Consider the following 12,254-nt stretch of genomic DNA (forward strand, 5'->3'; position numbering starts at 1 on the left):
ATTTCACACTCTGGGCACATCCTTCCCTTTTAGTCACCTTAAGGTGACAGGCCACGGTCAGTGATGGGGACAGCAGGTCCCAGGAGCTGCCAAGAAACGGGAGAGAGCGCATTAGTGTCAAGTCAGCCAAATTTGCTGGGGTTCACCACAGAGCGGGAGATGCTGAACCGCCGCCTCGGAACATCAGGTCCTTGCCAGGGGGGCCTTGTGGCCCCGGGGCTGCAGGTAGCCCGATGATGCACTGCTGCACAGCAGGAAAAACAGCCACAGTCTTCATCCCTGGGATGTTTTCTGGAGAAGACCCTGGGAGAAGAGAGGCAGATCGATGGAGAGAAACCTCCCCTCCAACGTGGCCACAGTGCCAGACTCCACAGGCACGGCCGGAGACCAGAGGGGAAAAAAGTTGGCCCCAGCGCCACCTGCGCCCTGTACCAAGTCCATGCTGCGTTGAAGGTTTTCAGGGCTAGCAAAAAGACGGTCAAGGCACGGGAAGGACCAGCCTGGCTCCCGAGGCGTTCATTGCCCCCAGCAAGAACCACGCAGTGTACCACCGGCCCATCTCCTCCCACTGCACTGCCGGCCCGTGGAAATCAAGGTCTGGCTCACCGCAGACATCGAGGAGAGACTGGTCATGTCCGTGCGTGCAGCTCCACGCACAGACCCCCTTCTAATCTCTAAGGGGCACCCTGTTGGGCATGCCAGCCTTTGGCGAAGCTCCATGACCCCTGGGAGTGGCGTGATGGACCAGCCAGAGCAGGCCAGGGCACTTTGGGCAGCCACTCCAGGCTGGGTGTCCTGCTGGAAAACCCCGGGTGCTGCCGGGAGCGGTGGCTCAGTAGGTGGCACTCTGCATCCATGGGGAACCAGCACCTTCCCAAAAGCGAGCCCTGCCCTTGCCTGCCTGACAACCTGCCCCACCGGCCCAGCCACTGTGGGGCAGCCCACGGGGGTGAGCCTTGCAGCCCCCTCCTCAAGGCTTCTCCTCCTTTCACCACTCCTGCGGACATCTTCCGGGAGCTTGGCCCAAGTGTCCTTCTAGCCCTGGAAGAAGGGAATGGCCAAGCTTAGTGCCTCCTCCTCGACAGCCCACGGCAGAACTGGGGCTTGCAGCAGGATCCCACCCTCAATATCCTGAAATACATGGCCTCTGGAGGGTGTCCTCTTGGAGAAGGAGCCAAGCAGGGCTCTGCCAGGGCGCTGCCATTTTGAAGAGCTCCCCTGATTTCCCATCTGAACCTCTCCGTGGCCATCGCCACCTTGCTGCGTTTTCTGCAGGCCGAGCAGCGGAGCTGGTTGATGCCAGGCTGCTTCGAGGAAGCAGGAGCAGCAGGAGGAAGTCGGCGAGATGCCTGACAAATTCGAAGCGCGCTGAGCCAAATTCCTCGCTGCTGCCAGTCAGTGAGACGGAGCCATCGGCTGGAGATGGGAGGCGAGAGGGAACGTAGTGAGTCAGGCGCTGGATATGCCGTGTTTGGTCTCCAAACAGCGCAGCTAACACGGGCGATTGCACTCGGGTCATCCAGCCTTTCCCCGATAAACTGCTCCTTTCAGCTGCTGAGCAGTTTGCCAAGCGTAGCGGTGAAAATTTAACGACTCAGTATATTCCTCTGACGGGACTTAAAAAAAATAATTGAAAACATTTCCAGTGAATCTCTGATAAAAGAAACGGGAGAAATACTTCATTTTAACAGCTGTAAAAAAGGAAATTCAGGAGAGAAGCTGCAGTGCCTCGCCGAGGGAGCAGGCCTTGAGCGTGGCAGGCAGGGGGGAAGGAAAACTCCCCGTTTACAAACCTCCCTATGGCTGTTCTTACACAACCAACCCCACGTTTCAACAGGAGAGACCCCAAACGCCACCATCTCTGCCTTTGGAGAAACTGCTCACACACGCTCGCTCTCTGCTAACACCAGGCCCTTATAGGGGTCTTGTGGGAAGGGCACTCCGGTCCGAGGGAGAAAGGGGGGGCCCTGTGGAGCCCCTGGCTGCCCCCAAATGATGACCAAGCCGCAGCCTGGGAGCTGCTTGGGGGCTGCGTGACGCGGCTGGGGCTGGACCCAGAAGCGTCTGCCCAAGGCTGCAGCGGCCGAGCAGGATTTGCCTTTTTTCTGCTGTAGACACTATGGGAAAAAGCATGGGGAACGAGGGGAAACGCAGCGATAAAAATAACCCAAGAGTAAAGCCATCAGCTAATGACAATCAGTTTTAATTGCACTATGCACAAAGGCACTGATGGAGGTTTGCTGGGCCTGTCTGTCACAGGTTTAACGTCCGAGCGACCGATTCGGCAACTTCTTTTTCAGAGCTCTTGGGCATCGCTTCTTGGGACTGGCATCACCCGGCAAAGATGGCACCTGGAGCCGCGCATCCTCCTTCGGCCTGTGTGGAAGAGGGGAGAAGGTTAATGACTGAGCAGCCTGAATCCCAGCCAGGGCCAGCGAAGGCTCCGTCAGCTTCCAGAGCTGTGAGTGGCTTTCCAGCCCCTCTCTCAAGAGAAGATCACCCAGACGCTCCTTTTCCGATGCCTGGCAGTGTTGCCAATGGTTCGTGTGTGGAGGCACGAGGCCTGGGCTGCCCTCCTGCCCCGCCATGGCACACAAGGCCTTTGTGGGGACCGCAGCAGGAGGGTACCCGGCTTCCCACCCGACACTAGCACCTTCCAGCCCGCTGCCCGGGTTTTTCTCCCCAAAAAGTACTTCAGGATTTCTTACGCAACAGCTGAGGAGAGGCGGCCGCGGCCAGGACACGGTGATCCTGGGGGCATTTCCCGCTCCCCCGCCCCCCCGCCCCCCCCTTCCCCGTTACTCAGCCGTTACTCATGCGCCGCTCGGGCAAGGGCCGAGGTGCCGCGGCGAAGGGCGATCACCACCTTTATCGCCGGAGAACGTTCGTGCCGTCCGTCCGGCGGAGCAAAGAGCGGAGCGCCCAGACAGGTGTGCCCGCGCAATAAACCGCCGGCTGTGCCTGCGTGTGCGCGGCACGCCGTCCCCATGGCAACCCGGTCCGCCTCACCCCGCGCCGGGATCCCTGCGCCGCGCCAGGTGCGCCTGCGCCGCCCCCCCCACCCTCCTCCCTCCCGCCGCCGCCCCGCCCCGCTGACGCCACGCGCCGGCCGGGCGCGCGAGCGGCCGCCGCCTATAAAGCGGGCGGCGGCGGCGGGCGGCTCCTCATGGAGCGCCGAGTCCCGCCGCCGCTCGCCCGCCTGCCCTTGCGCGCCGCCGACCGTCCGCTCCCCCGTCTTCCCCGGGACCGCCGATGCGCGCCGTGGCGTTGCTCGCCGCGCTGGCCCTGCTGGCAGGTGCGTGCGGGGCGGGCGGGAGGGGAGCGGGGCGGCTGAGGGGGCGCGCGCGCAGGGCAGGGCGGGGGGTGTCTCGCGCGGCGGCGGTTGGTGTGCCCCCTGCCCACGGCGCCATTTCCCCTCACAGCCAGCCGGCCCGCCGCCGGCGACTCGCCCAACGCCACCCAGCCCCAGCGGCACGGAGGCCACGGACAGCGGGAGAGCGAGGCCGTGTCGGGTCCCGACTACGAGGAGGATGAGGAGTACGAGGAGGCGCTGCCCGTCCACCAGTACATCGTGGACGACTTGATCCGAGGTGAGCCGGCACCAGGTGTGGTGAGGTGGGCTCGGCAGTGGTGGGCCTGAGGGCTCTCTCCTTCCTTCTGCCTGCCTCCCTTGTAAGGCAGCTGCACTTCGCCCATAGAGTGTGGCACAAAAGCATGCTTCTGCTCGAAAGCGTTGCATTAAAAACAGGTTGTCAGGGATGAAAACTTCATGTGAGTGTGGCTGGGCTCTATAGAATCTGCAGGTTAGTATGAGGAGGCACTGTCTGTCCACCAAGTACATGGTGGATGACATGATCTGAGCTGAGCCAGGGCCAGGTGTGGTGAGTTGGGCCCATCAGCTTCACAGTGGTGGACTGAAGGGCTTTCTGCTTCTTTCTGACTGATCTTGCTTGTAGAGTACTGTGCAGAAGTGTGCTTCTGATTGCAAGTGTTGTATTAAAAATAGGCTGCCAGGGATGAAAACTTAGTGCCAGTGCGGCTGGGCTGTGTGGAAGCTGCAGGTTAGTATGTTGAGGTGCTGCCTGTCTGGCAGTACATTGTGGACAACGGGATCTGAGGTGAGCTGGTGCCAGGTGTGGCCAATTGGGATCACCAGCTCTGCAGTGGTGGGCCTGAGGGCTCTCTGCTTGTTTTTGACTGATCTCTCTTATAAGGCTGCTGCACAGAGCTTGTAGAGTACAGAGCAAAAGTGTGCTTCTGATGGCAAGTGTTGCCTTAAAAACAGGCTGTCAGGGATGAAAACTTAGCGTGAGTAGGGCTGGGCTGTGTGGAAGCTGCAGGTTAGCTGATTGCCTACTGTACTGCTCTTCTCTGGTAAACCTGACAGGAGGGCTGTGAGGGGGCAGCTACCACCTACTTACCATGGATGGCTCAGCGGGGTTTGTGGGTGCTGCTTGGCCCTAAAGGTGGGTTTTACATCAGGTTGTTGTTCTTGCTCCAAGGATTTCCTGGGTGTTTTCTCATGATGGCTTATTTGGGTTGGAGTTCACTAAAATTTCGTGGGAAAGCAAATAGGTACACCTGTGAAGTGGCTGCAGGGAAGCTTGTTAAGCATCTTTCAGGCAGTACTTCACTGTCAATAGCTATTGTGTGAATTTATTGTGATTAGTCCACTCATAAGCTGTGAGGAGATCTGAATAGCCCACCTAACTATGGGGGTGGGAGGATTTTGTTGGTTCTGGTCTAAGTGCAATTGTAATATACGCCAGGTAGTTGAAGGGATTTGTGCCTCAGTAGAGGTTAGTAGGCTGGTGCTGTTAACCTCTAGGGTGGATCTCGCTACTACGTTTCTTGTGGAAGCACCCTGAGACTTAAAGGAAACTAAGAGGACCTTTTAGGTGAAGGGGGACCATGCTCAGTCTGGGGAATTTGTAGACCCTTGCTGGAGTTTTTAATGAGTTGAATACAGCCAGGAGAAGCAGGAACGTCAGAGTTATTGAGCAGCTCGGCCTGTAAAACTACTGGCTTGGTGACTTAAGTGTTGTACAACTGCACAGAAACCAGATTTGTTACTGAAGGTGGTTGGTTTGTAGACCAGCTCTTCTACTTGGTGTGAGGTTTATCTGTGGAGCCTTCAAGCTGTTATGATTCAACTGCGGATGGCTTTCCTGGCTTTGCAGCTTACAGACAGGGACACAGAGATCAAACTGACAAGCTGAGCCTTGAAGAGGGAAGAATGGAAACGGCCTCAATTATCAAAGTGTGAACCTAAATATCAAGTCGAACTGGACAGAACAGGGGCCTCAGCTGTCAGTAGTAAGCTTACCTTTCTAGGGACAGGAAGCCTTGCTGCAGGAACAGTGTTCCTCGTTTACATACTAATATAGCTTATACCATTTGAATCAGACTTCTGGTTGCTGAAGGCATTTTTGCTTTTAAGTAACTTCAAGCCAGGCTTGTTGCTCTAGAAGTTAAAATGATCAGCTGTCTAGACAACAGTGAACTACACCTTGTTTCTTTGTGCAGGCTCTCTTCTTGTCACTAGAAATACAGGGTTAGGAAGTAATTGGATCAAGTTCCGTGCTATTGTGGTGGCCTATATGCATAGTGCTCTAGGTAAAATTTTAATAGTCCAAAATTATTTTCATTAGGTCTGCAGAGCACAATGGAGAAATTCAAGAGTGTTGTAAATAGCTCTACTGTTCTTAAGACCTGTTCAGACTCTCCTGGTTAACTGTTACTCCTGAAATGCAAAGTGTTGAACTGAGGAGACCTTCTTTATGGCTAGCAGTAAGGGGATGGTTTCTTTGGAGAACCAGTGTTTTACCAACTTGCTCTAAAACAATGCTATTGAGCTTTAACTGCTGAATGGAGCCGCTGCAGCGATTATGACCCTTAGTCAGTGGCTGGCTTGAGCTTGTTCTTCCCAGCAAAAGGAAGATGATTGCCCTTGCTGAAATCCAAAGGCTACTAAGTCACCAGCACTTTAAACCACGCTCTTCTAGAGGTTTGTCTTAATTGAGATAATGAGGGGCAACAGTAAGCGGCAGAACAAATAACCTGACTCTTGCGGACTATCCTGCTTTCACTCTCTGGGCGCACTCGGCATCTCTCTCAAAGTAGGAGAACTGGAAATGAGCTATCTTCTGCTGAAGACAGCACTGCCGGTTATTTGGGAGAAACAAGTATGCTAACTGGGATAGCAAGCTGTCTTGCCTCTGCAAGTGCCCAGGACTATCTAGAGACTTGTAACGCCTTTCATCATTGATGCAAATAGAGAGTTCAGAGCAATGGAGGCTGTTAGCCTTGTATCTGAGTCGGTGTAAAACTGGTGGATGGCTGGGCTCAGTGTGAACTCCATGTTCTTCACAGAAGAAGTAAAGAACTTTCTTTAAACTTAATTTCTTTGCTTGAACCTGTACAGTTTCACTCAAGTATGTTATCCTGTGCAATGCTGCAGTCCTTCAACTCTACTCTTCATCTCTGGTGGCACTCTCAGCTCATCTGCTTATACTGCTTTTGGTCTGCATTGCACAGGACTTCATGGTGGCAGAGTTGTGCCTAATGAGCTTCTAAGCTTGCTGCCCTTGTGCTGGGTGTGAAATACCCAGCGGTATGCTCACCTGCATCCTATGCTTCCTGGTCACAGATTCTCCTGCAGTCACCACCTCCCTACCCCTCACCAAATTCTGTAATTCAGTTTTCACAGAATCTAGCTTTTTCGCATGGCTAGACTGAGTCATCTTGTCCTTTTTCCAGTTGAACCTGTGGTTAAACCCAAGCCAACAAAGAGGGGGGGTGAGAAGAATGCTGGCAAATCAAGAAGGAAGAAAAACAAAGGGAAAAACAAAAAGAAAGGGACTCCCTGTGAAATGGAATACAAGAACTTTTGCATCCATGGTGAATGCATATACCTAGAACATCTCCAGATGGTGACCTGCAAGTAAGTCACTTGTACCTTGTGAGTTAGCTGTGATTGGCATGAGCCGGTGGCGTATGAGGGCTCAGAGGAAAAAATCAGTGTCGGCTTGGCATAGATCCATCTCCTGCCGTATTTTGACTGAGAATCTTTCTGCCATGTAAATTAAGTGATGATGGAATCTGAGATGCGTAACAAGCCACTGAACTCATCAGTTGGTCATAAACTCAAACCAAAAGAATGAAAAGGTGTGTCTTCCTGGAACATCACGCCCAAACTAATCTCGACTTGTTGAAATGCTGACAAACCTTGTGCTAGAGCCATGACTGCGTTTCATGAACATGCTCTAAAGAGAGCATTTTGGGATTCATGGGAAACTCTGAAGATGTCTAAGTCAGGTTTGAATGTGTGTGGGTGTCCTTGGCTCCAGACAACACTGGAGCTGATAAGAACTTGTGTTCATGTTTACTTGCAGGTGTCATCAGGATTTTTTTGGTGAGCGCTGTGGTGAACAGTTCATGAAGACTCAAAAGAAGAATGATGTGGCAGACTACTCGAAGACTGTGTTGGTAGTGGTAGCTGTCCTGCTCTCAAGTGTCAGCTTCATTACTGTACTTATCATAGTGATAGTGCAGTAAGTATTATACTCTTTGGTGTCTGTCTAGCTTAAGTGTGCGTGCGGCCTGTGTCCGCTAGCCCTGAAACATGCATGGCTTATCAGAATTACCTGTGTGGAAGACAATCAGAAGGGCTGAGCTCTTATCCCAGCTTGAATATGCCTTGACGGCAGAAGCAAGCTCTGAAAAGTTCCTAAGTGACTAAGTGTTCACTTAACCTCTGTTGCTATTGTTTGTGAGCAGCCTGGGACCCTCATATTTTAAAACAAGAGCCTTTCTGCTCTTGCTACAACCAGGATAGTTACAGTGCTGCAGAACATCAGCAGGAACTGGAGGAAAAGCATTAAGGCTGACACAGCAGTGCCTTCCCTAATCCTTGTGGAGAGGCCTGCAAGAAGTCATGTAACTGCCTCATGCATGGCTATTATCCAACAGCTGGGTGCACAGCTGGAAGGGAGGAAATGGTGCTCCAACTGTCTGTTTATTAGTGAAGGTTGTGGGCTTAAATAATGACACTGCGGGAGAAGCAAATGGGGGAACAAGAGCTGTCAGTCCCAAATACTGTACTGCTTGCTGTTAGGATAGAGGGAATGATCATTCCAGCCTAAGCAGCTGCTGACAGTTCAGTGTAGTGGGTAATTAGAATCTGGGGTCCTGTTGAGAATAAAGGAGCTTTTCTGGGTACATGTTTCAGGCCATATATCAGACTCTTCTTTGTACCTGCTAACAAGCAGTATGCAGCAGCTTATGCCTCTCTGTGTCTTGCCAGTGTGTTTGCGAGGAGTTTGTGCTGAGATTAGATAGTCATCACAAGGAGCTTGACTCCAGTGGTTCCTGAGTATTGGAGCTGTCCTCCACTTTTTCCGACACTGCAATCTCCACCACAGTAGGGCTTGGGATATTGTAGGTGAAACTCAAAAGTTCAGTCTAATTTTAGATCTTGAAGTACATCAACTGAGTTGGGTACATGCTGTACCCTTTCCTGCAATTCAGGAAATAAGGTGTGCATCTGTCACTTCACTGTTGCTTCATTTTTAGATCTGAACATGAGGAATGCTGGGATGAACACTTGCTCTCTGGACACTGCCTCATTCCTCTTTGCGAGGAGAGATAACCAGTTCTGTGGTGCTGTAAGAACCAATGATGGCTGTTAGTTTCTGGAGTGAGCTGTGGACTAGGATTTCATTTGTTTCGTGCTCTGAACCCTTACAGGCTTAAAGCATGAAGTTCATTAATCTGTACCTTTATCCAGAGAAGCTAGGTGATCTGTTTGGAACTGTTACTAGTAAAGACTGGAGAAACTGAGAGAAAATCAATAAGCGGCTTGCTTGTGATGTGTTCCAGGGACATGTTAAGGGGACAAGGACTTCAAATACTCAAAGCCCACAGGGCCGTGCTGTGGGGAGGAGGAAGGCAATCTGGTCTCTGCAGCTGTTGGATAAAGCCACCAGGAAGTCTGGTCCCTAGAAAGGCTGCTGGTGCTTTGCTCGGTTCCGGTGATAAGCCCTCTTCATCTTGGTGTCTATTTGGGCTTAAGCCAGGAAGCCCTGGTACTGTGAGGCAAAACTGCCAGTGCCAAACTTGGCTGCTTCTTGATGTTATTGTCAGATACTGCTTGATGCTGAACGTTTTTAAAACTGTTTTGCTTGAAACTTCCTGGTGCTGAGGAGTTGCTTGAGGATTCAAATGCTGCCTAGCATGTGGGGGCTGGTAACAGGACATATGTTGGGGTTCAAGATGACAGCTAATGTGCTGTAATTCCACAGGGTCAGGAAAAAGTGTCCTCAGTATGATGAGAGAGAAGAAAGGAAAAAACTCCGACAAGAAAACAGAAATGGCCATGTTGGTGTGTAAATGAGGAGAAAGCAGGTATGAAAGCTGACTTGAAACACCTTTCAGTCCTTCCAGACTGGAGTTACCATATAAGAACTACTTGCATGTTTTGCAAAGCTAGTGTTTGCTTTTAACGCTCAAAGTGCCTGGAAATTAATAGCTTGCATGTGAATGCCTGGCTTTGTTTTCTGGTGTCCTGAAACCACCTGAATTGTGCCGAGTTTCTCAATAGTGTTGTCAGCCTTCTGGCTGCTCTCTAAAAGAAAAAGTGAGGATAGGAAGCTGTACTGTGATAAGTGGACTTAAGAAGGCGGGGGGGGGGGTGGAAACGGATGGACACAACACAACCCAAACCCTAATATCTGTGCAGAGGCAGGTTTAGTGCAAGAACACAATGTTAGACTTCCATCATGGAAGATGGTGCAGCAGGCAAGTGGATCATCTCCCCTTGTAAGAGAAGTACTGAGCGTTTTCATATTTTGTCTGCAAGGCATCAGGAGGTTTGTGGTGCTTAGACTGTAGACCAAGAGAAAGATGCCAGTTGCGTGAGCGCTGTGGCCTCTCAGCCAAGTTTCATACTGTCATAGCAACCGAGTGCTAAAGCTCCTTGGCTAGGTGGATCACTCCTGGGAGAAATCTAGTGGATTTTAATGAGCAAGCAAGTTGGTCTCTTCTGAGCAAAAATGTACCTAACAGCAGACTCAAGGACCCGTGTTGAACAGGAATTATATGACAAGCTGACAGGAGCTGAAAGGTCTGTCAGCTACAGACCTTTTCCAAGCTTTGTCCAGTGACAACTGGAATGTTTTGCTCAAAGCTCACTTGAAGCTCAAGAGTATCTAGTGGAGTGTCCTCAGGTGCGTGCGCATACTTAACCTAACTGCCTCAGATATAGGTTTGATGCAGTTCTAGCACAGGGTGCTTGTGTCTTGGGTGGTGATTAACATGCCTGGTCTGCCCCTTACAGAACAGTTCTGATGTGGCCACTGCCAAGCTGCAGGGTACCTCTGGCTACCTGACACATCCACCTGGACACTGTGGGCTGGAGCTGTTGCCACTAAGCTCTGATTCATCAAGACAGAGGCTGCTGCAAGGAGATGTCAACATGCTACTTGCTACTGAATCGCTTGCTGGGGAGGACAGTTACCGTGACATCTTGGCACAATGATGTGGAAGGAGCTGCTGCTGTGGAGTGGAGGAGCTGCTATCAAGACCTGCTAGAGACTACTGCTACTGAGCCCTCTCTGTCAGTGCTGGAGCTCCAGTCTCTGCTGTTGTGTGGATGGACTTTGTTCTGTTAGCAAGTCTCCTTTGGCAGCTCTAACCCGAAAGGAGAGTTGGATGGAGGGAGAAATTCAGGAGGGAGAGAATTTCAGGAATGGATGGAGGGGAGGAAAAAACCCTTCCCTCTCCCAAAGTTAAAAAGGGGAAAGCTCTGGATGGCTTCTCTCCCTAGACCCCAGTGGATGAAAAACCTAATTCTGCTGTCACTGTGCTCCCTGTTGATATCGGCTTCAAAGAACCTCATCTCTAGTTCTTACTTGCAGGGTGTTGGTGACAGATCTTTGTCAGCCACACCTGTGTTCTGTTACTGTATGTGTGGAAAGTAATACCTCTGAATTCAGTAGGACTCGTGTGAGTGGAGCTATCCATTTGCGTGTGTGCTAGCCTGAGTTAAAATTAGTCTCCTCAGGATGCTGAGACAGTACATGCAAGTTCTGAAGCTCTGTATCTGAAGGAAAAGGTCCATGCTCAAACAAGCTGATAAGCCTGGACCCATCTGTTAGTAACACAGAGCTACTTCTGTTACCCAGATTCTCAGTGCTGCTTTAAGCAGCACTTAAAGTATAAAATGCTTCACATCAGATCTAGTCAAGTTGAACTTGACCAAGAACCTGTTCCTTTGAAGAATTAAATTCATGCACTGACACTCTGCAAGCAGTGGTCTCTTGTGCTCTACCTTCTGGTGCGGAGAAATCAACTTACCTCAGACTTTTCTGACCCAAGTGTCCTTGGTTTCTTGAACTGTCCATGCAGCCTTGAGCACAGAGTATTATTTGAGTTCAGTTTCTTCTTGGAAGAGTGAATGTGTTCTGTATAAACAGAGCAGAATTCTTCTGGTAGCAGAGAAACACCATTAATTGTCAAGTCATATCTGTAAATGTGTAAATATTTATTACTGTATTTAATATTTAATGTTTCCATAACAAACTTATTTATTTTATAATTAAACTTTTTACATAACCTAATCATGGTAAGATTTTTTTTTTCTTGCTCTTGGGAGTACATGTAAACACTTTAAATTAGACCTTGGTTTCTCCTCAAAGCAGGAATGCAACACTGAAGAGCACAAAGTATGGCTGTGAAGAGCTACAGCCATGTGTGAAGTACGAGCTTGGTGCTCTCATAAGACTGCAAGTTGTTTGTAAACAAAAGGGGCAAATGCAAGTACCTGTTTCAGTAGGAAGTCCATTTAATTCAACTACAAAGGAGTCTTTTAGTTTACTGGATTAGGGAGGGGTTATGTGAGCCACCTTGTTGGAAGCAAAATCTCAAACTGAAGTTAGAGCAAACAAGTAGCTCTCTGCACTGGACTAAAGAGCTGGGAATATTGGAGAGGGAAGAGCCTTTCATCTCTGTTTGGTCAGAGGGGATTTGGACAGCGGCTTGAAATTTGGTGTTGAATAAATGAGGAAAAGCAGAATAGCTTCAGGCCAGTGACTCCCTCACCAGAAAGGCAGTCTTGGCTTCTGCAGTCTACCTTTAATTTCTTTTCTTCCCCAGGTAGTTATTAGTCCAGTAGTTGGATGATGTTCCCTTTAAACGCTTGTAGCAGTGAGCTGGGGTCTAAGTTCAGAGTTGCTTGAAAAAATGAGCGTGAAGGG

At 50.6% G+C, this 12,254-nt stretch overlaps 1 protein-coding gene across 1 annotated transcript; it reads left to right on the forward strand.

Annotated features, from left to right (window-relative positions):
• The first annotated feature begins 3,130 nt into the window (after positions 1–3,130).
• On the forward strand, positions 3,131–11,616 carry AREG (amphiregulin). The gene is made up of 6 exons (XM_074588512.1): positions 3,131–3,295; positions 3,423–3,590; positions 6,760–6,943; positions 7,395–7,553; positions 9,303–9,405; positions 10,337–11,616. The coding sequence occupies exons 1-5, from the start codon at positions 3,253–3,255 to the stop codon at positions 9,388–9,390; spliced, it is 642 nt and encodes a 213-aa protein (XP_074444613.1). The 5' UTR covers positions 3,131–3,252; the 3' UTR covers positions 9,391–9,405; positions 10,337–11,616.
• The last annotated feature ends 638 nt before the right edge of the window (positions 11,617–12,254 follow it).

This window comes from Larus michahellis, chromosome 5 (assembly GCF_964199755.1).
Source record: "Larus michahellis chromosome 5, bLarMic1.1, whole genome shotgun sequence".
NCBI lineage: Eukaryota > Metazoa > Chordata > Aves > Charadriiformes > Laridae > Larus > Larus michahellis.